The sequence below is a fragment of the Dunckerocampus dactyliophorus genome, chromosome 1, assembly GCF_027744805.1.
Source record: "Dunckerocampus dactyliophorus isolate RoL2022-P2 chromosome 1, RoL_Ddac_1.1, whole genome shotgun sequence".
Lineage (NCBI taxonomy): Eukaryota > Metazoa > Chordata > Actinopteri > Syngnathiformes > Syngnathidae > Dunckerocampus > Dunckerocampus dactyliophorus.
Window position 1 is genome coordinate 40,629,963 of NC_072819.1, and position 22,102 is coordinate 40,652,064.

A 22,102-nucleotide genomic window follows, 5' to 3' on the forward strand; every position below is an offset into this window, starting at 1 on the left:
TGATGTCATATGACATCTACAAAGTTTGTGATGTGGGCTACATATGCGATTGGCCGAATGTTTAGGGGAGTCAACACTAGCAGCTGTCAAGCACGGTGGTGATAGCGTCATGCTGGGGCTGTTTTGCTGCCAGTGGTACTGGTGCACTGCACAAAGCAGATGGAATCATGAAGCAGGAGGACTACTAACCAAATCAAAAGCTACACGACTGAAACCTGCACACAAATGGGTGTTCCAACAAGACAATGATTCAAAACAGACATCAAAACTGGTTTTGGGTGGATAAAGCCGGCTAACATAAACTCGTGGAATGACCTTCCCAAAGCCACAACTTCAACCCTATTGAACATTTATGGACCATGATTTCCTGTTCCGGGAAGCAAACCTATTTATTTATTTTGCAAACAAACAAGTGTGTACTTAGAGCAGTGATGGACATATAAAGTTTGTATTAACAGAGGTGAGGTGGTCATAGAACACAATACAGAGAACATAGGACAAGCAACAATGATGCGTTGTCAGCAAATCTGTCACTAAATGAATTCAATCAGTTGAGATGAAACCTGTATTTAACCAAATATTCATCTTAAATGTATATATTTTAGTCTGTATGTATAATTTTGACTGTGTATATTTGAAAATATCCAATATAAATACATACAGTACCTGTGCCTCCATTTATTGTTGTTGATGAACAATGTATAATCATTCTACCCTGGAAAAAGGGTGTATATAATCAGTCATTAAAAGCCCCAAATTAAGAACATTAATAACATTGATGCCCACGTGAGGGTGTGTAAACTTCTGACCGTCCTGGATTTTATTACCTTAGTGCGCATCATTCTTCCACTACACTGTGGCTTGTGTTTCGTGAGCAATTCGACTAACTTCATTGGTAGGCTTTTCAATCAGTCAAATGTTAAGAAAGAGTTGCGCTTATTTGGTTGAAGAAGTTATTGTTTGACTTGTATGGAAAAGTACACCTGCTCAGATAATCATGAATTGTAAAACGTTTTCTCATTGCTCTTTTGTTAAAGGTCAACACATGATAACAACCCATTAAAATGTAAATGTGTTTTATATTTATAAATCAGCGTACCCAAAAGAAAACACAGGTGCAACCTCTATTTCCTGGTTAAGATAATAACCTTGTGAAGCCACGGGTCAACGGTGGCCCGACATTGAGCGCCAGTGAACCCAGTCTTTGCAGTATCTCCTCCATGCTTTTGACATCACAGTTGGCTGAGCTAAGCGAGGCTTGTTTTGTGGCATGCTGTGACATAATGCAGCCGTCATCTGTCATCTGACATGAAATGAGCAGCAACCAACTTGCGTACAATCGCTCGCCTCGGCTGCAGAGCCTTGCTGTAGGTTGTTTTCTTCTCTCACCCTTCGCTCCTCAGCAATCATGTTTGACTCTAAATGAGACTGACAGTAAATTAAAAATACACACACAGGACAATTAAATATAGTTTATGAAATTTGGATACCTTAATCTGACTGTTGAATGCATGAAGCCACTGCCTGTGGTAAAACGGGTTTGTCTTTTTTTTTCGGTGACCCGAAATTAACCTTTAACATTATCCATATTCTTTTACAATTTTCCTTACATGAATGTATCATTATTTTGCAACACTAGATGTATATGATTATGACAAAGCAACCATGGTAAGTTCAAGGACCGCCAAACAAAGTGCAAAATTTCAACACTCAAGGAGTATTTATTGTGGTTAATCGAGGCTCCAGACCCAACCGTCATAAGTGAATTTCTGTGAAGTGAGATTCCCTATTTACAAATCAAATATTTTTGTAGTTAAAGGAGAGAAAACCTGTTTCCTTTAACTTAGCTTCAGGTTGTGCAGGGGCGTCAAACGGCAGATGGCTATGTGAAGATGTTGCAGGGGGCATCCCTTATGATTGAAGGCCCTCGTCTGTGTGGTAATGACTGTTTTTTTTTCAACAGGACAATGCAGCACACTGCACAGTCAGTCAGTCTCAATCTGTTGAAACGATGGTCGAACGTAAACAGAGCCATGTGTAAATTGTTAATTAGGTTTCATTCTTATAGTATTTCTTAATAATGAATAATTTTTTGAATGGTTTCATTACTTTTTTTATTATTATTTAAAACACCATTTTCACAGTTGTCCCTTGTTAATCGCGGATAAATGGTTGCAGACCCGACTGCAATAAGTGAATTTCCGTGAAGTAGGATTCAATATAAATAAATGGAATATTTTCGTAGTTAGAGCGTAGAAAACCTGTTTAGGACTTTTTAAATAGGATTTTTACCATTAGCTCTGTACATGTGAAATAACACACATCACATTGCACACCTGTAATGCGCAGGCTACGGAATCACTGAAGGGACACAAGAGACGGCTCCCGAGCTAACCAGTTAGCCTCCAATTGGTTTATTCTAACTTAAGAAAGGGTTTCAAACGGAATGGGGAAGAAGAACAAAGTAAGAAGCCAAAAACTTACCACTTCCACACGGAATGGGAGGATAACCTATTTTCACTATGTCATGTCAAAAATGTCATTGCAGTGTGAGCGTAATCTAGGGGTTATCCACACGGTAACTTTTTCAGGTCAAAACGGAAAAGTATTTTATCATTTCATCTACACAGGAATAGAGTTCTGGGTGACGTGGATGATGGTATTTTTTTAAAACAGCTTCCAGAGTGGGAAAATCTGAAAATGCCGGCTTGTCATTGCCATGTAGACTTCTCTACACGAGAACACAAGACCCACCGCCGCCTCGTCGCGGTCACATGACCAGAAGTTAGCTTTGACAACAAGCCAACATAATATCTGAAAATTACAACGGACATGACTCACCTCAGTCGACATTCTCCTGATTTTTTGTTGTCTTACACTCCATAATGAGTCGCAGAAATAATTTCACTTCTCATAAGTCTCGACGAGCCTTGGAAAGTGGAAGACAACAGACTTGTGCGCATTCGTTCTTTCTTCTTCTATGGTTTGGTGTGTCACGTGGTTCCATCTGCGTGTGTGTTGACAACGCCACATGTTGGTGTGCCCTGTGTATTATATCGTTTTCACTCAGTTATTCATTTCCGTCTGGATGCATTTATTTACTAATCCGGCACAGTGTGGATGGGACTTTTTTTCAACCTGCGAAAAAAAACCTCCAAGAACGTTCCCGTGTGGACAGAGCCCTAATGTAATGTCGTGTCTCATTAATGTAACATTACTGACAACTTTTTATTATGATGGTATGAAAAAATTCCAAACCTACAAGTACATGGCCCTGTGTGAAAAGTGAGAAAACGTATTGATGATCCCCAAGACCTTTGGGAAAATACTCAAAAAAAATATGCATAGTAAAATATGGTGGTTGTAGTATGATGGTCTGGGGCTGTTTTGCTGCTTCAGGACCTGGAAGACTTGCTGTGATAAATGGAACCATGAATTCTGCTGACTACCAAAAAAATCCTGAAGGAGAATGTCCGGCGTTCTGTTTGTGACCTCAAGCTGAAACCAACTTGGGTTCTGCAGCAGGACACACCAGCAAGTCCACCTCTGAACGGCTGAAGAAAAACAAAATGAAGACTTTGGAGTGACCTAGTCAAAGTCCTGATCTGAATCCTATCGAGTTGCTTTCGCATGACCTTAAAAAGGCGGTTCATTCTCGAAAACCCTCCAATGTGGCTGAATTACAACAATTCTGCAAAGATGAGTGGGCCAAAACTCCGCCACAGTGCTGTAAGAGACTCTTTGCAAGTTATCACAAACGCTTGATTGAATTGTTGCTGCTAAGGATGACCCAACCAGTTATTAGGTTTAGGGGCCAATCACTTTTTCACACAGGGCCATGTAGGTTGGGATTTTTTTTTCGTCCTTAATAATAAAAAGTTTCATTTAAAAACTGCATTTTGTGTTCAGTTGTGTTGTCATTGACTTGAATTTATTTGACGATCTGAAACATTTAAATGTGACAAACATGCAAAAAAAATAACAAATCAAGAAGGGCCCAATCACTTTTTCTCACCACTGTATTTACATTTATTCACACTGATAATGGTACTTGTACAAGTTAGGTTTCCGGTTTAGGAAGATGGCGCCATGAGGGACCAATGCATGTGAGCACATCACACAAGGACAAAAGCATCAATATTGTTCAATTAATGTTTATTCTTAAAGTCTAACAGTTCGGCTCACTTTTAATTAAGCAGGAAACCCAATCTCAACTTGTGTGCATAATGACAAAGCCAATAGAAGGAGCCTCTGAGCCATGACCAAACTACATTCACTTTATTGCTCTGACTGGCTTATATTGCTACTGGACCTGCCTGCAGTAAAAGACCCCTAATTTACTTCACACAAACTCTTAAGTTCATGCACACTGAGATAGACTGTGTGACTTCTGTTGACACTTTTTATTAGAAGTACAGATGGGAAAAGTCATTGAGGGGAGAGAGAGCTGTGGTTCCATTATGTTCTTCATGAGCCTCGAGACACTTTCTTTCTATTAGCAACCAAGACGAAACTTGTATCAACAAACTTTTCAGAATTGTGACTGGTAATTCTGATTTCATTCACAAACTATTAAATATATATTCATTTAAAATGTATTACTATCATCCTGCTATCAATTTTAAATGCAAGTAAACGGTGAAATAAAAATAATGTAAAATGAAATCTGCATTATTTAATGAAAACAGCACAAATGTTACATTGCAGGATTATGCTTACAAAATCAGCAAAAAAAAATGACGCTAAAGCAGAGCATTTTTGCATTATTGCCTTCCAAATTTATATTCCCTCATTATGTCTGTATGAGACTTCCATTTTTCCTCCGTATCTGATTCTTTTTTTCTATTTATCTGTTTGGCCTTTTTTCATCAATTGCAGTGTACTCAAACTGCACTATTCCAATTTCAAAAACAATCAGAAATTATTGAAAAAATATAACAATATTATCTGAAGAAATGCAATATTTCTGTGGAAACACAGTATGTTCCTGTGCAAGTGCACTTTAGTCAGAATTGTACCGTTATACAATGACATTGCTAATGTGATGAAATTGCACTTCAAGTGCTCAGTAACAGTAGCATTCCTGTCCCTTCAGAATTCAGATTTTCTATGCAATTGTGTACAATAAATTATCCAAATCAGGCATGCTGGTTTCAAATTAGAATAGTCAGCAGTACAAAACATTAAATAACAATTGGAAGATCATGAGTTAAAAAATCCAGTCTATTTTTTGTTGTGAAAATCAATGTTACAATACAATTAGTTATAAATGCAGGGATGATCATTTTTTTTCACACTGACCCATTTTTGACTGAATGGGATAATAAAATTAAGTGATAAGACCTTCAAATTTACATTTTGTGACTGGCATTAACTAATTCTTATTCAAGACTCACTCAGTGGTGTGCCGTCTGGGCCAGCAAGGCCTTCTCTGCTGGCCTAAACGCTGTCAGAAAAACTGACCTACATTTACAGCTTAAATTTGTTCCATAAAATTGTATCCATTTATTCCCAACAGTCTGTTATCTTCATTTCATAACATGTCTCTTGGCTGCACTGCTACCACTAGTCTATGTGTAGTGTACCAGTAGTGAGTTCACCTTCTTATGTGTTTCCACGTCTAATCTGCCAAGGGCCTTCAGAATCAGTACTGCTGGCTCATTTAACTTAAACTATATTAGCTATGTGGCTGTTTCTTGGACCAATATGATTTCAGATTTGCCTGACAGTGCAGCAGCTGGTCCACGATAACGTCAGCGTTTTGCCATCCTATGATTGGGTGATCAGAGCAAAACTGTTGGACAAATAGTCTACAGTATAGCGATTTGGAAAGGAGGATGGATTTTGTCTATAAGTAATCATCATCTCTGGTAAGTATGTTTCTGTCATGTTATTAGGAAAATATGATTCTGAGCTGTTAAAGTTACAGTAATCCCTCGTTTATCACGGTCAATTGTTTCCATATGCGACAAGTGACGTGACAAGTGAAGTTCTACAAAGTAAGATTCCTTATTTAGAAATTGAATATTTGCATAGTTACAGCATAAAAAACATGTTTATGACCTTCTAAATATGTTTTTTAACATTATCAGAGCCCTCTAGACAGAAAATACCACCCCTATAGTCACATTTGCACTCGTATTACCAATACAGTAGACATAATAAGAGTAAATAAGCCATTTAAGACATAAATAAGACTCATGATCGTGTGTGTTACTATAAATGTGTTCCCTAGAGGACCTGAAAAAAGGCGGACAAAAGTAACGTTGGGTGTTCATAGGTGAGTTTCAGCTTTATGTGGGTAACAGCCGCAAAAGTATCCTGTTGTTGTTAGGTATTATTGTGCCTGTTGTGAGATAACCTGCAATTAAAGCCTGTTGTTCCGGAAATCAAGTCTGATCCTTGTGTCTCACCGAACATTAAAGTAACATTACTGACACCTAGTGACCGGTGTAGAATACTACGATTCATCAACATTTTTAAATGCGTCTTTTGAATGTCTTACATTTGTATTTTAGTACATTTTAGTTCTTTCACTTAGAACATTTAGTTCATGCTTAATTTCGACAAAAAATACATAATATTTGCTTAAATAGGCATATTTTGTACTCGTCATATGTACATATTCAACCATGAAACAGCATGATTAATTAATTCATTCATCGTAAAAAACGTGATGGGGTGAAATCGTGAAATTCGAAGAACGAAGTGGCGAGGGACGACTGTACGTAATGCTCAAAGTTACTATAGCCGAAAAGTAACCCCGGCATATCACCGACAATGTATTGGAAGATAAAGGGTTACCTGGATTTAACTGGGTGTTTTAGCAATAATGGTATTCATCCCCAATACGCAAAACGCCTCTCTCTCTGTAATGCCACACATTGTTATACTATGTTTTTTTTATTTTATTGAAGGTTTGTATAATTGACATGATAGTGGTGGTATTAAGAGGTGGATTAAGTCGATAAAATCCCCACTGGAGGCCCACGTGCCAAATGCACAGCCCGCCACTGTGGAGACTTAATTATGGTGGTTTTGTCTTCATCTAATTCGCTCCTTTGTTTGCTGAGCAATAGAAAGGTTCAACAAATAGGCTCTTAAAAGACTCCAATTTTTAATTACTGTGCTTAGCCTGTTCTCTCTTTTGAATTCATGAAGTAGTTTCTATTTTAAATGCTTGCACACATGACAACAGGTGCTACGGGGGTTACTGGCAACTGCTTCAGAGTTATTTATGCAGCTCTCATTTTTATCTTTTTACTGCTTTCATAGGAACCTTATACTTTTGGGTGAACTGCTGAGATACACCTGAATATGATGAGCGTCACACAGCTTAATTAGAAGAAAGCTGAACCCTGCGAGACCTGCTGCTTGTGTTTTTAGAAGACAGCAAAACTTCAATTACAAAAGTTGTGTGTTCTGTATACGTTTTTCCAAAGTCTGACTTTAACTCCAAAAACATTTGTTAGGTACGAGTGAATGCAAGTGTTAATGGCTGCCGGTCTCCGTGTTAAAGTCCTGTGAGTCACTGCTGATCAGTCCATGGTTACCTCTCTCACTCTCGTCAGGATGTAGCATAGAAAACGTGCAACTATACAGTATGTATTTGCTTCATACACGTGAATAAGAGTATAAAAAATGTCAGCTTTTTCTGTTTAATTCCCTCCGGAGCCGTCTTTCTACAGCTTCTTAAGTCTTAAAATGTCACTCCATTGAGCTCCTGATCTCCTCAAAGACGTTCTTGTCCACATCTATTCCCATTTCACAAACAGACTGTGAAACTTTGTTCAGTAAGGTCTTTACATTCTTGTGAGATACAAGTTGGAGAATGGGTCGTAATGTACACGTGACAAGCATTGGGACACGGTTTTTACTTGCAAAAAAAAAGATAAAATGGCAAAAAAAAAATTGGCAATATACCAATCTCAGTCAATTTGCTTGCCAAGCATTAAAACCCTTAAAAAGAGGTTTGCTGTTTTAGGATGCATACTACTGTATATTAACCAACCAATTTGTTGTTGGTTTTTGTTTTTTATCCTAAAACTTCAGTTTATGGAGTTCAGTTATCCTGAACAGGTAGAATGGTAGAAAATAGATGACAAATGTTTAGCCGATATCCATCCATCCATCCTTTTTCTATGCCGCTTATCCTCACTAGGGTCGCGGGCATACTGGAGCCTATCCCAGCTGACTTCGGGCGAGAGGCGGGGTACACCCTGGGCTGGTCGCCAGCCAATCGTAGGGCACATATAAACAACCATTCACACTCACATTCATACCTATGGACGATTTAGAGTCTCCAATTAACCTAACATGCATGTTTTTGGAATGTGGGAGGAAGTCGGAGTACGCAAAGAAAACCCACGGGAGAACACAAACTCCACACCGAGATGCCAAATGGAGATTCGAACCCAGATCCTTCGAATCTCCTGACTGTGTGCTAACCACTCAGCCAGCGTGCAGCTTAGCCGATATCATTGAATATTTTATGAACACGTTGTACATGGATGCAAATGATAAGTTAGAATACTCCTGTTTAAAATTTTAAGACCAGTTGAAAAATTGTAAGAATTTACATTTTGAGTAAGCACTTTATTGCAGACAACCGTTAAAGTGAAATAGGCTGTTCATCAGCTGGTCAAAAGTTTGAGACCACAGCCTTTAAAGCCCAAATTTTGCCAAAAAAGTGGATTCAATGTCATTTTCTTGATGACAAAGGAAAAAAGGCTTTCTCTCTTTAAACATAAGATGAGGTTGGACGCACTAAGACAGTCGTTTTAAACTTCTTCAAAGACCCTGAGGTTTATGCAACAAAAACGTCGTGCTGGACCCCAAAAAATTGCATTGGCTCTGAGCCGGAGGACCTGATTGGCTGTCTGTCAAGACATGGGATGATCCTCGGCCCTAATGAAGGTTGATACTAGTGCCGACTGTAGTCTAACAACCATCTGACGTTAATCTCAGTTATGTGTCAACAAGGGGGCAATCACTTTTTCACACAGCGCCATGTAGGTTTGGATATTTTTCTCCCTTAATAAAAAAAGTTCCATTTAAAACTGCAGGGTGTGTTCAGTGTTGTTGTCATTGACTAATATTTAAATGTGTTTGATGATCTGAAACATTTAAGTGTGACAAACACACACAAAAATAAGAAATCACTTTTTCATACCGGTGTATGAATACTCCATTTTGGCAGTCAAGTTCATTCATTCCTTCAGCAGATCATAAAAATATATTCAATGCATCTGACTGCTGTAAAAAATAAAAAATAAAAAACGCTGGCTTTTCCTGTCTATAGAAGGATGGCAGCGACAAGCACCTTCCAGCTCATGCACGCCTCCGCCGCTTCAAGATGAAGTGAGTACTCTGCAGTGAGTACTATTTCTCTGTGTGTTTATGAGTGTTTATGCCAGGAACTGGTCCTGCTGGGTGACATTGTCCCCTTTCACTCTGTCTTTTAAATAAAATCAGTCATTACTGTCCATCCATACTGTTATGGCTGTGATGTGGCTATTTTGCAGGCTATTTTCTGTGTGAAAGAGGCTTGTGTGGAGAGTGGTTTTCAGTCATGCAGCATTGAAGGATATAATTATTTGAAGAAAACAAAATGTATGCGTATAGGAGAGGGGTCGGCAATCTTTAATATCAAAAGAGCCATTTTGCGCTCTCTTATAGATAAAAAAAAAAAGTCTGGAGCTGCAAACATAACACGAGCGTGAGGTTTTTCATTTGTATTTATTTTTTATTTAACCTGTTGCAGCAACAGAACGCATCAAACAGAAGTACATTTTGCGATACCTCTTTGAGTGCTTCCCGTATTAATTTGTGTAAACTTTAAATAAAACGTAGCCCACTTGAGTATAATAATAAGAAAAAGTATAGTTGCAGCTGGGCAGTTTCATAAAAAAGTAAACATAAATTGAGAAACATTTCTTGTGTTGTCATCTGTTTAATGTGACACCCAATGCTGATCTTCCCGAAGTCAGGGCAGTAAGATATGACTTAGGTCTCCACACAGTACTGTAGGCCCATATTGCTGATTTTTTTGTATGTATTCATGGTTAGCTTACCGTGGGGATTGCACGCTCAAGAAGGTGCCTGCAGGTAAAGGCATGGGCCATAGACGTGGATGTGATGCATATTTCAATTGCTTAATTAGAAACATTTTTTTCAAATTCAATGTCAAAGTTTCACTTTCAGATCCCAGATATAAAATAAACCAAAGTAATACACATAATTATACTAATAAATAACATTTTTTTCTGTTGTCATGACCGAAAGGAGCCACAACAAGGAGACTGCGGAGCTGCGGTTTGCCTACGCCGGGTATAGGACTACTACGGAGGGGAAGGAGAAGAACTCAAACAATCAACATGCAGCTTTCAATAAGCACGATATGTGACATTCATCATCACTTAATGTCTCAGATTGAAAGGTATGAAAGGTATTTGTGTTAATATAACCTTATCTCGTTGAAAAATTGAAATGCAAACACAGTGGCTGAACACCAGAGATAAAACGCAAGCAATGAGAGTGGGTCCAGAAGGAATATTATTCATAAAGAAGATGAAGTGATAATACCAGAAAGCATTCTGTTAGTGGCTACACTTCGCTCAGAGGCAGAAAATCTCCAATGTTCACCGCGATTACAATGAGCTGCCTCCTCTCTACAGGAGCACTGAGTTTGGAGAGATAAACAAAAGCGTGACGTAAATACTCTCAACAGTGAAGATGCTCCTCTTCTCTGTTCTCTTCATGATTAGCATTTCAAACAGTCCTTGTTTTGCATCGAGGTGCAGGATTGTCTGCATGCTTGTCTGGTGGCCTGTCCAATCCATGCACTGGAAACGTGTGTGTGTGCGTGTGTGTGTGTGTGTGTGTGTGTAGGTGTGTGTGTGAGAGAGTACATCTTTATGCCAAGGACTAGTCCAAAGGGATCTGACCTCTTTATAGAACTTAAAGTGAGTCTTAAGTATTGTTAAGTACTCAGTTATAAATTTTACAATATTTATGCTTGAGAAAAGCCACAAATTCTCCTTTGTAGTGTGTGACAGCGGACCTAGCCAATATTTGAATGAATCACAATGTTCCCAGCACGTCCACTTTGTCAAACAAACTTTCACAGGAGCTGACTGCTTGGATTGGGACAAGGCGCTGCTTCATTTTATCTTTGCTAATAAATTGTTCACTCTGTGGGATTAACCCAGACCAAATTTGTGTTCAAGACAAGGGATATTTAAATAATGAGTTCCTGCAGTTTAATGGGAAGCAGGAAATATCTAATTAAATCTATATTCTTTTAAGCTCTAACCGTCCTCAGGGTCCAGAGTTATTTTAGGTGACTGCTCCAAGCAGGGACGGTGCTCTGATTGGATGGAACTGATGCCTTGCTACCGCGATACCTAAAAACAACAAAAGAGCAACAATTAGGTTTATGACATATGACATAAATACAGTCTATCTACTGTATATATATATATATATATCTACTGTATATTAATAGAAGACGCATTCAAATTGTGATATGAATGTGTGTGTATGTGTGCGTGTGTTTTGTGATGCCACCACAGAAAGGTACCACTGATGACAAAGAAGAGAAATACTACAGAACTGGAAATGGACAGCAATTAACATATCACTGTCTGTTCTGTCAAATATTGAATGTACACCGGAATTTGATATTAATCTCTGAGGGAATCTGACAAACTGACACAAGTTTGTTCTCTGTCCAGGCTGCTCAGCACAATATGGCAAACAATAGAAGAAAGGAATGTAGTGTGGCTCATGTGGAGTAGGTTTAAACAAGATTATGTGCAAAAAGTCTGAGTCTGCATGCGATCATGCAATCTCTGACTAGTCGGCTGAAGCACTGTATGGAATACAATAATATACAGTAACTATACAGCTCAACATAATGTAGAAACAATACAGTTGTCCCTTGCCGCATCGCGGTTTGAATTTCACAGGTTCACTCTCACGTTTTTTCAGACATATATTAATAAATCATGCTTTTACAGTTTTTAATACAGCCTATTATTAGTCAAAAATATGTACATTTAAGCAAATGGTAGGCATTTTGGCCTAAATGAAGCATTTTCATGCATACAATGGCTCAATGAACTAAAATACAAATATAAGACTTTAAGAAGACGTTTCAAATTGTGAACGTTGGATTCTACATTGGTCAGTAGGTGTCAGTAACTGTCTGGGGAAAGAATCACCAGACTTGATTGCCAGAACAACAGGTATCGCAGGTTTAAATGATCTCACAACAACAATAACAGAATAATAATAATCATGATAATAACATGGGCTACTGTTGCAGCCATAATCCACGACAAACTAAAACTCAACTCTGAACCCTTGAGGTCACTTCCTGTCCGCCACCCATTCTGCTCCCACACTAGCACTGGAACACATTTGCAGTTTTATTTACTGTATGTCTTAAATGGCCTATTTTCTCTGATTGTATCTGCTATCTTGGGTAATATGAGTGTACATGTGACTAGAGGGGTGTGACAGTTTGACTCTGTACTGTCACTGTTTGACTGCAAAATAACAACTTCAACCCAGTCATCATATCAATCACACATCAAACACACTTGTCTCATTGTATTGCTGGTCTAAATCCACCCCAAAAGCGCAAGCGCAGTTGTAAAAAGCTCTTTTGCAGGCTTCCAAATTGAGGACACCTGGTGGCAATCATTGAGCTGAACCACTCCAGAACAACACTATTTATCCACTACAATGATTGCATGTAAAGAATGAAATATAAATATAAAAACGTATGTTTGTATGATATTTTTGGGCAAATAACAGTATGTTTTAATCTTTCAATTGATTTGGTCTGTCAAGCGGTACAGGCCATGAAGCATATAATGGGTGAGTTGGATGGCCTTCTTTATTTTAGCCACTGACTGCTGGGTTGTGAGGAGCTCGTGAGCTGTTCTCTACAAGGAAGAAGTTGGTTAAAGTATGTTTGGTATGTCAGAGCTTTCATTTATTTCTTTGTTGCATTGATTGTGTTATACTACTTTATTCATCTATTTAGTATATCTGATTTGATGTGTTCGATTTTAACATTGTTTATTTCTATTTACAGAGGTGTTGGTCCCCTTTTGTTTGTTTCATTTTGGTCACTTGGGAAATAAAGTTTTAAAACTCTGAGCTGCATGTCTTGCCATTCTTTAGAACGGTCTGGCTACAAGCAAAGGCAACAGACATCCCTCACAGAAGGCAGCAGTGTAACAAGGGGTGTCATTTCGTCTCTAGAGGGCTCTAACGTTAAACATGTATTTAGATCGTTTTCTATGCCAGAACTACGGAAATATTCAATTTACACGGAAGGGATCCTATTTCGTGAAAATTCACTTATCACGGTTGGGTCTGGGACCAATTCATCATGATGAACGAGGGATTACTGTATATCTGCATTATACGTATGCAGATGTTTTATTGTAACAGTATTCTATTCATTGTAACTATATAATGTGAAACTCTTGATAGGACAAAGGATAAACCATAAATAAGGCATAAATATTTAAAAAGGTTACATCTGTCCTTTGTGATGCAAATTGCACTGCGGGCAATAAAAAGGTGCATGTTGACACTTTCAACACAAACTCTGCAGGGACATGATTGGGGTGTCATTATAGGTAGAAGTGACAGTGTAGTAATTGTAAATGCTCAAAGCGCATTACACTGCGGCTGCACGGCGGCCTGCTGGTTAGCATGTTGGCCACACAGGAGATCTGGAAGATCTGGGTTCGAATCTCCATTGGACATCTCTGGAGTTTGCATGTTCTCTGCGTGTGTGGGTTTTCTCAGTTTTCTTACTTATGGTTACTTTGTGACTCTAAATTGCCCATTGGTGTGAAAGTGAGTGTGAAAGGTCTGTATGCAGGGCGTACCCCACCTCATGGCCAAAGTCAGCTGGGATAGGCTCCAGCATACCCCCGCGACCCTAATGATTAAGCAGCATAGAAAAAAATGAACATTTCATTGCAACGTGTGAGCTTGGACATGTGCAGTGTGGCATCCTTTGAAAGTATTAAGTGCCTCATAAAAGCAATCAGTATAGTCTGCTTATTGTTTCTAATACTTTACATCCTAGGCTCCCAAAGTGGGGTACACGTACCCGTAGGGGTGCGCAGATTGCCTTAGGGGATATGTGAGTAAAAATTTAAAACTGCTCTACTACATTAGCACCAAGCTCTGAGATTTACGTAATGCGCTCGAACACCTCATGTGAACAGCCACATTGCAGGTAGTACAGTGCAGAAGAAAGGTGAAAGCATGAAGTTGTTCATTGTGTGTGTGTGTGTGTGTGTGTGTTAGATGAACGAATTATTTTGATGATGACATTGTGCATTAAAAGTGTTTAATCTGGAAGATTTTTCAAGATCCTTTATATTTTGTGCTAAATGGTAGCTGGTCTTCTTACGTGGGGCTGTGACCAATTAGGGCATTTTCTTTTCTTTGTTGAATGGACGCACCGACTGTTAGGAAGCCCCCAATTTTGCGCATGTAACTAAATGCATGCTTTCCTGAATAATGTGTCTTCTTCGGGCATTGCGGACTTTGTTGTTGTTCGGTCCTTGAACACACCATCTGTGATGTAGATTGAGACTCATGCGTATGGCTTTTTCCGACGTTCCACAGACGGACATCTATTTGCTATTCTTCCTTTCACCTCGTCCTTGTTCACAAATGTTAATGCTGCGCCTGAATGCACAGAGGTGAGGTTTAATGATGCTAGATGTGCCACTGTGCATTTTCGCTTGGTGCATAATCTCATGCTATATGTGCTCGTATGTCCGTTTGGTTCCGTTATAAGCCTCATATTGAATTAATTTCCTTACTGATTTCTGTGCCTTTGTTTTCATTATTTATTTATAATTATCCTGTAACATTAGTTGCATTGTACTTATTATGTCCATGTTGTTGCAGACCAAAGCACAGCAAAAGAGAGTTCACCACATCTTGCCAAAGCTTGTCACCACTTCAAATAATATAATATAATGTATAATTAATAACAATAATATGAATAAATTCCTCAAACAGAGACAAACCTGCCAGGTGATATCTTACCCTCTAAAACCCGCTCTTAATGTGTGCAATTGAAAAATAAGATGCACAATTTTTTAAGATAATGTCATAATATATAATATATCTAATAATATATCAAAGATGTTTGATTGTGTGGTTTGTTTGTTTTTTTATATGTGCAGGAGTACGCACACAGATCCAAACGTTAACTAAAACCTCAGATATTAAAATCAGTTTAGCTGACGTGACCCAGGCAGAGCAAACGGCCAATATGTTAACTTACAGAGGCAGGAGACCACAAACTCCTGGCCAACTAACAAAACACTGGTGAGCTCACCCGGGGGGTCATGAAGCGACAGCGGGGACGGCCAATCACAAGTTAGCAAAAAGCAGCAGAGCCGACCAATGAGCTTCTGAGCGGCCTGAAGGGAAATAGGCTTCAGCAGCCTAAGTGGCCATTTTCCGCTTGGTCCTCGTGTTTGACCTGTCTCAATTTCCAATCGCATACATTTTTATATATAATATTTTTTTCAACACCCGCTAAGACACTTCATTCATGTTTATTTGAAGACACGACGCTGTAACATTTATTCACTGGCTTGGCTTATTTAACTCATCACTGTGTCGTATTCTCAGGTCATTGACTCGATCGCAACTGAGCTGTTCAGGCTGTCTTAGAAGACATTCCGCCTCTCATCCGAGCAGGCTGCATCAGATCATGCTCAAAGACTAGGTGGGACACACACCAGTCAGACTAGATAGAACAGATCTAGTCTAAGAAATTGGTGCAATTCCGCTGCATCCTAACGACCGTCCTTTGACACCACTTAATAGCCAACCATTCCTCTCTGGACATGCCTCCTCCTTTAGAGGATAAATACTGTACATTGGATCTGGCACCAAGTTCTCAGACTAGAGCAGTCCTATCTAGTCTGACAGGTGGTGTCCTACCTAGTCTTTGAGAATAAACCAATGAAGCCTGTTCAGATGAGAGGCGAAACAACAGTCCAGGTGCGATCGATTCAATGCCCTGAAACTATAATGACCTGGATGAATGAGAATATTCACAGGCTTACCAATGGCTACAAATGACTACACTTCACAACAAATAAATACTCGCCTGCCCCGTCTACTTCCATTCCGCCGCCGTCGCTGGTCGCCATCTTGTCCAGAGAGCGCGCATGCGCTGTGGGTTTCTGAACTTCACGTTTAGCTAGAATGACTATGTTTACATTTTTTTTCAATTACCGTAATCAACATATATTAATATATGACTGAGGGAGATTTTTTTTAAAGAAAATGTATCAACTGTCGGGAAAGTCTGAGAGTAAAAGCCATTATCCCCTGCTGTGATCCAAGATAGCAAACCGCTCATAACACTTTGCCGTTAAACATAATTTATTCTGTGATGTGCATTCGCTTAACATTTTTTATAGCAAACCTGCTGTGCAATCAGTTAACAAAAGCCCTAAAAAGAGGGAAATCAAGGGGCGAGGGGTGGATTTAGCCAATGGGTAGCATCAATTGCATTTGCCTTTTTGGTTCTATTGTTGAATGGTATATACTGTAAATTGGCAAGACGAGTGGGTCTCTTTAGATCAAGAAGTTCACGCTGCATGTGCTGGCCTGCCCCCGCGTCACACAGCATCTACAACAACCCAACAAAGAGACAATTTATGAGAAAGCAGGTTTCTAAATGTGGCGCCGCTTCCATTGGCCGTCAGATTTAATTACACGGGTTTTAGTGCACCGTATTAGTTTACAGCTTTTTCTCGTGTTTGTCCTCTTGGTCCCATCATTCAGCAGATTATAGAATTAGGTTTTGTGAGCCCACTGTGTCTGCTGGAGAGCAGAGACGGCCGCTGGGAGCAGTGATCACTGTGATCCGTCTTCGCTTTCGGAAGGAGAGCTTATGGTGTAATAAGCACTGCAGATGATTTTTGCATGAAAGTAATGCAAAAAGGTGCGGGGATTTTTCCATTGCGCTGTGCTCAAGCATGACTAAAACAAATAGATTTGGTGTTGTTTCACATGAAGAATGACACCTTTCCCTCACCTTGGTGGTCTTTACTTTGTTCCCAGAGATGCACGACCAGCCAGTCAGGTCGGGAAGAACTCGGCACGCCTCCCCTTCCTCGCACGGCTTCATTTTACACCACCACTTCTGACGCACGATCGAAGCTGCAGGAAAATATGATCATATATAAATATTATAACACTGTTGAAATGTAAGCAGTGTTAAATTTGCATTATGGGCAAACTGATAATGCTGCCGTAAAAATACAGTGGCACCACGGTTAGCATACGTCCCAGTTAGCGTGTTAGCGTTTTTGGTTAACGTTGAAAATTCACTGCAAACTTTTGACTCTGCTTGCGTACATTTTCCGGTTAGCGTACACTATGGCGCATGTCTTATTGTGTTATTAATACACTATAAGTGCAACTGTGTTATTAATGTCCTTAATACTCAAAATATCCTTGTTAGCAGCCTATTAGCATGCTAATACATGGAAACAGGAACCAAATGTCAGCTCTGTTGCCCGCCTACGGTGTCATCAGCCGTTGACTCTCACAAATGTTAACACAAAACACATTTTTGTAGTTTTCACAATAGTTTTTGAATGCATAGAACAATTGTAAATGCCTATACAGTGTTCCCTCACTCTGTCGCGGTTCACCTTTCGCAGAATTTTCTTTTGTGCTTTTTTTTTTATTATAGCATATGAACGCTGTTACAGGCTGAGCTTGGCCCTTTAAGAAGAATTGCACCGTCGGAAGTTGAGTGTCTCTCTCTTCCCTCTCTCATCTGTCTGCACCGCCCATTGTTTTCTGCGTCCTGATTGGCTGTGGACCATTGTCAATCCCCTTTGTGCCGCCCTGCCGTGTCTCTGGCACGGCCAGAGGAGTGAAATACACATGAGTGACTTACATAATTTCTTGTGTCTGACCTGTAGGTTGATCATTATAATTCAAACAAAGGTTTGAACTTTCTTGTGTTTGAGTGTTTAAACAACAGAGAAATGTGAGAAAATGTTACTGTCTGTCTGAGAAAAGTGTAAAGTGTATGGTGAGAGGTTTTACAGCCTTAAAACACATATAATCATTGTACAAAAATTAGGGTGGCTAATTCACGGATTTCACTTATTGCGGGCTATTTTGGGAACGTATCCCCCGCGATAACCAAATTGGACAAATGATATGGATCATTGAATATTTAAAGTTACTTTTACCTTCACTGAAGGCATGACTGTTCCCAAAGACACGATGTGGCAACGAGATCAACACAGACACCGTCTTCGTGTTTTGCCGTGAGTTATTTCTTGATTCTAATAATATTCATCATCTTCTTTATCAAATGCTGGAACTCGCAGCTTTCTTTGGCTCGATTTTGGGTTAATGAGGTGAGAAACACGTCAAACACGTCGTGGCAAAACACAAAGATGGTGTCTGTGCCAACGACACGTCCTCAGTGAAGGTAAAAGTAACCTTAAATGTTCATTTATCTCTCTAATTCATCATTTATATGCATTTACATGTTCATGTAAATTGGATTGTTTTCTGCATGTAAAACTTGTAAAACTATTTTTAAAAAACGTGTTTTGTGTTAACATTGCTGGTTTTCTGAAACACATTAATTGGCTTTACATTATTTCTTACGTGTTAAAAAACATCAAGAACACATTAGGACTCATGTAGTGTATGAATAACAAGGCAAGATGCGCGCCATTTTGTACGCTAACTGTACAATGCAAGCCAACCGAGACGTTAACCAAAAAACATGCAAACTGGGGCGTGCGCTAACTGAGGTTCCACTGTATAAAAATAGCAAATAAGGCCATTTGTTCCTTTTAAGACCGTCCTTCGCGTGACGTGTGTATGTAGTAAAGCAACAGAGTGATGCGCCATTCCACAAAGGTGTCGAAAGAAGGGAAAAAAGAACTATTCGATGGTTCTCAGTATCCGCGGACGTATGAGTGCACTTGGCTGAGAACTGACAAATATTACAATCTTGTCAGCCTTAAAGACCAGCAGAAGACAGAAGAAGTAAAACAACCTTCAACGCAAGAGGGCAGCGCCCTTGTTGTCCCCGCCACATGTCCTGGGAAACAAGAACACTTGACCGTCTGAGAGCGCTCTTCAATCTTGTTCTTGTTGCAGCAGCGATGAGCCGCAACCACTTCACAAGTCCCTGTCCTCTCCCTCGATGACCCTTTAAAAAGAGCATTTGGAAGGAAAGGAGGTCATTTGTCATGCAGTTTAAGCATATAGTGCGTAACTAGAAAAAGATGTGTAACTAGTGTATAACTAGAAAAATGTCTATCTTATCTACAGTAGAAAATAGGTATCTATGCAAATGATTACATAGTGTGCCAGAATTTTTTTTTCAAAGCTACAGCACCATCAAGTGGATGAAGGCCATCAGCACTCATTGACTTGACGACAGCTAGTATATGCATTCACGGTAGCATTGTCCCCAGTCCAGGGTGTACCCCGCCTCTCGCCCGAAGACATCTGGGGTAGGCTCTAGCATAGCCACGACCCTAGTGAGGCCAAGCAGTACAGAATATGGATGGGAAGATGGGTAGCATTTTCCTTGTCTTAATTGAATGTGCTGAGTGTATTTAAATAGAAATAACAGAGTAATGTCCATGAATAGAAACGTCTTTGCCACAGAAGTGCACCATTTCAAAGAAAAACAAACAAATGGATGTTGCTTTTGATTATGACTCCACAGATGATTCGTGTGGGTGCATGCTGAATTGACTTTAAATTGGGGTGCAGCCAAGCAGAGAGATAAAGAGAGAAACCATTGGAGTCTGGCTGATGCCTGCATGGCTGGCAACACTCACAGGGCCCGAAGATTAAATTCTAATTACACTGAAAAAAATAAATGATAGTAACAATAGAGAAAAATACTGTTGGAGTTGTGGTACTTTTGTGCAATGGAAGGATGTTGTGGTGTTGATGAAGCACCGCACATATTGACAGGTGGTGCTGATGCTGAGGGAATTGAAGGCTCAAACTCAGGCACTGAAGCGGGTGACCAGCTACCCTAATGAGTCCCCTGGGCTGTGCATTGGTCTGGTTGGGTCTGACACATACCTGCCAGTCCCCTGGAGCTTTGGTTGCCAGTGGACCCTTGCTGGCTGCACAAGCTCACGAAGCATAGGAGGAGACCCCAGTGGAGTGGCCTCATCAAAACAATGGCCGGGGTCATCTTACGTGCACACACACAAAAAAAGGAGGTTAAGGTAGATTTTAACCATATTAGGAAATGTGATCACAGGTGCCCCTGCATGTCTCCCAATGTGCTCATGGATGAGTGTCCCATCAAGAGGCTGAGCCAGGCCAAATCAAGAAAATGCCAACGAAAGCCTGATGGAAGTGACTCCTTGCACTCATTTCATTTCTGAGTCACAATAGTGCTTCGGGCTGGAAGCAAGAGTGTGCTCAAAGATAGACTCTGGAAAGAAGTCGGACTCCACGAGTCATGCACAAAGTGGAATGCCAAATTACAGCACAACAGCATGAACACTTAACCCATTTAACCCTAATGTTGCTTTAAAGATTTACAGCCACACGTGACGGATAATCATGAATAAATCATGAATTAAATCTTTATGCTATCTAATTAATCTATATGGCGCCAGATTACAACAAAAACTACATCAAATAACTTCTTTACACATATAATAGTGAATTCACAAATACGCAAGTCACCTGAATGATATAGAGCCAAATTACAATAAACGTTATCTCAAAGCACTTTTTTTAAAATACAGCTGACTCCTTAAAATAAGACTCAACAACAAAAAACACATTAAAATAACAAACAATTCCAAAAATAAACGCTAATAAAATGTTGCCCTACATTACTGTACAATACTATAACTCCTGTATGCATGACTATGAAATTTATAATCGCATTACTTCGCCAGACACCTTTTTCAATAAATATGTACTTACTTCTGCCACTGCTCTTTAATGACAAGACAAATTACTTTTCAAGCTTCCAATCGTGTCCTTCAGAATTAACATCATGCAAATCTTGTTAAAGGAAAACTTTGTAGCAGGTGATGCTCCAGTTTCACAAAGTAAAAAAAAGTCCAAAAAAGCCAAGGAAGAAGAAAGACAGCAGAGCGCGTGCTGCACTTTCACACATGAGCTCCTCTCCTCTGGGATGACGCTGGCCCAACAAACCCTGCCAGCCTCCCCGGGCAGGAGAATGAGAACTTAATCAAGACAGGGGCCATCTGTCTCCTACACAATGTGCGCCCACTTTCATTAGCGCCAAAGCAGCTTAAAGTGCATCACGCTGTTGACATGGTGTCAACAGGGTGGACACTGAGCATGGGAGAGGGGTGAGGAGGTCTGAAATACTGGAACAGGCCCAAATCTTTAATAGACATGCAAATACTTTTCACTTCCATTAACCACAATAAAACTTTGGCTGGAACAAGTATGGTTGTTCTGGTTTTGTAAATTACTCTGAACACTTTCTGCGTGTATTTGGCTTAGACGTTTTAATTATGTTATGTTGTGGTTAACTTCTGTGCGTGATTCTGCTGGGCGAGTGTCCAGATTTTCATCTTTGCGTAAACTTTGAGTATCAAAGATCAATACATTTAAAGTATCCACTATATGGACAGAAAATTGTTCTATTAAAAAATACTATCTTTAACCAAAGACACAAATTCAGATGTGCGTCTCAGCCTAAAATGTATTTGATAAGTTTCAATGGTGCAAAAATAACTTTAAAATCTGTGTAATGACATATTTTTTCTGTTCTAGTAAAATGAGCCTGTAGAAAATAATGGCTCTCTTTGAATACTGGATAAATAATTAGCTAAAAAATGTAAAATTATTTTAGCTCTATTAACAAATTCAGCCCTAATGCTGGTCAATTTAATGGCCCAATGAAAAACATTTCCATCACTTTATAATAAAACAAAACAAAACCAACCCAGGACAGGACATGTCCTGGGAAAATAGGCGCTTGGTCATCATCCAACATTATACTATAACCAATCAATAAATCGGTGCACTATTA

General features: G+C 39.5%; 1 protein-coding gene across 1 annotated transcript; it reads right to left on the reverse strand.

Annotated features, from left to right (window-relative positions):
• Positions 1–4,049: 4,049 nt before the first annotated feature.
• LOC129186378 (chemokine-like protein TAFA-4) lies at positions 4,050–22,041 on the reverse strand. Its single transcript, XM_054784614.1, has 5 exons — positions 21,019–22,041; positions 20,155–20,269; positions 19,106–19,261; positions 17,108–17,232; positions 4,050–11,405 (listed from the first exon to the last, which is right to left on the reverse strand). Exons 2-5 carry the CDS (start codon positions 20,267–20,269, stop codon positions 11,394–11,396), a joined length of 408 nt encoding a protein of 135 aa, XP_054640589.1. The 5' UTR covers positions 21,019–22,041; the 3' UTR covers positions 4,050–11,393.
• Between the last annotated feature and the right edge of the window lie 61 nt (positions 22,042–22,102).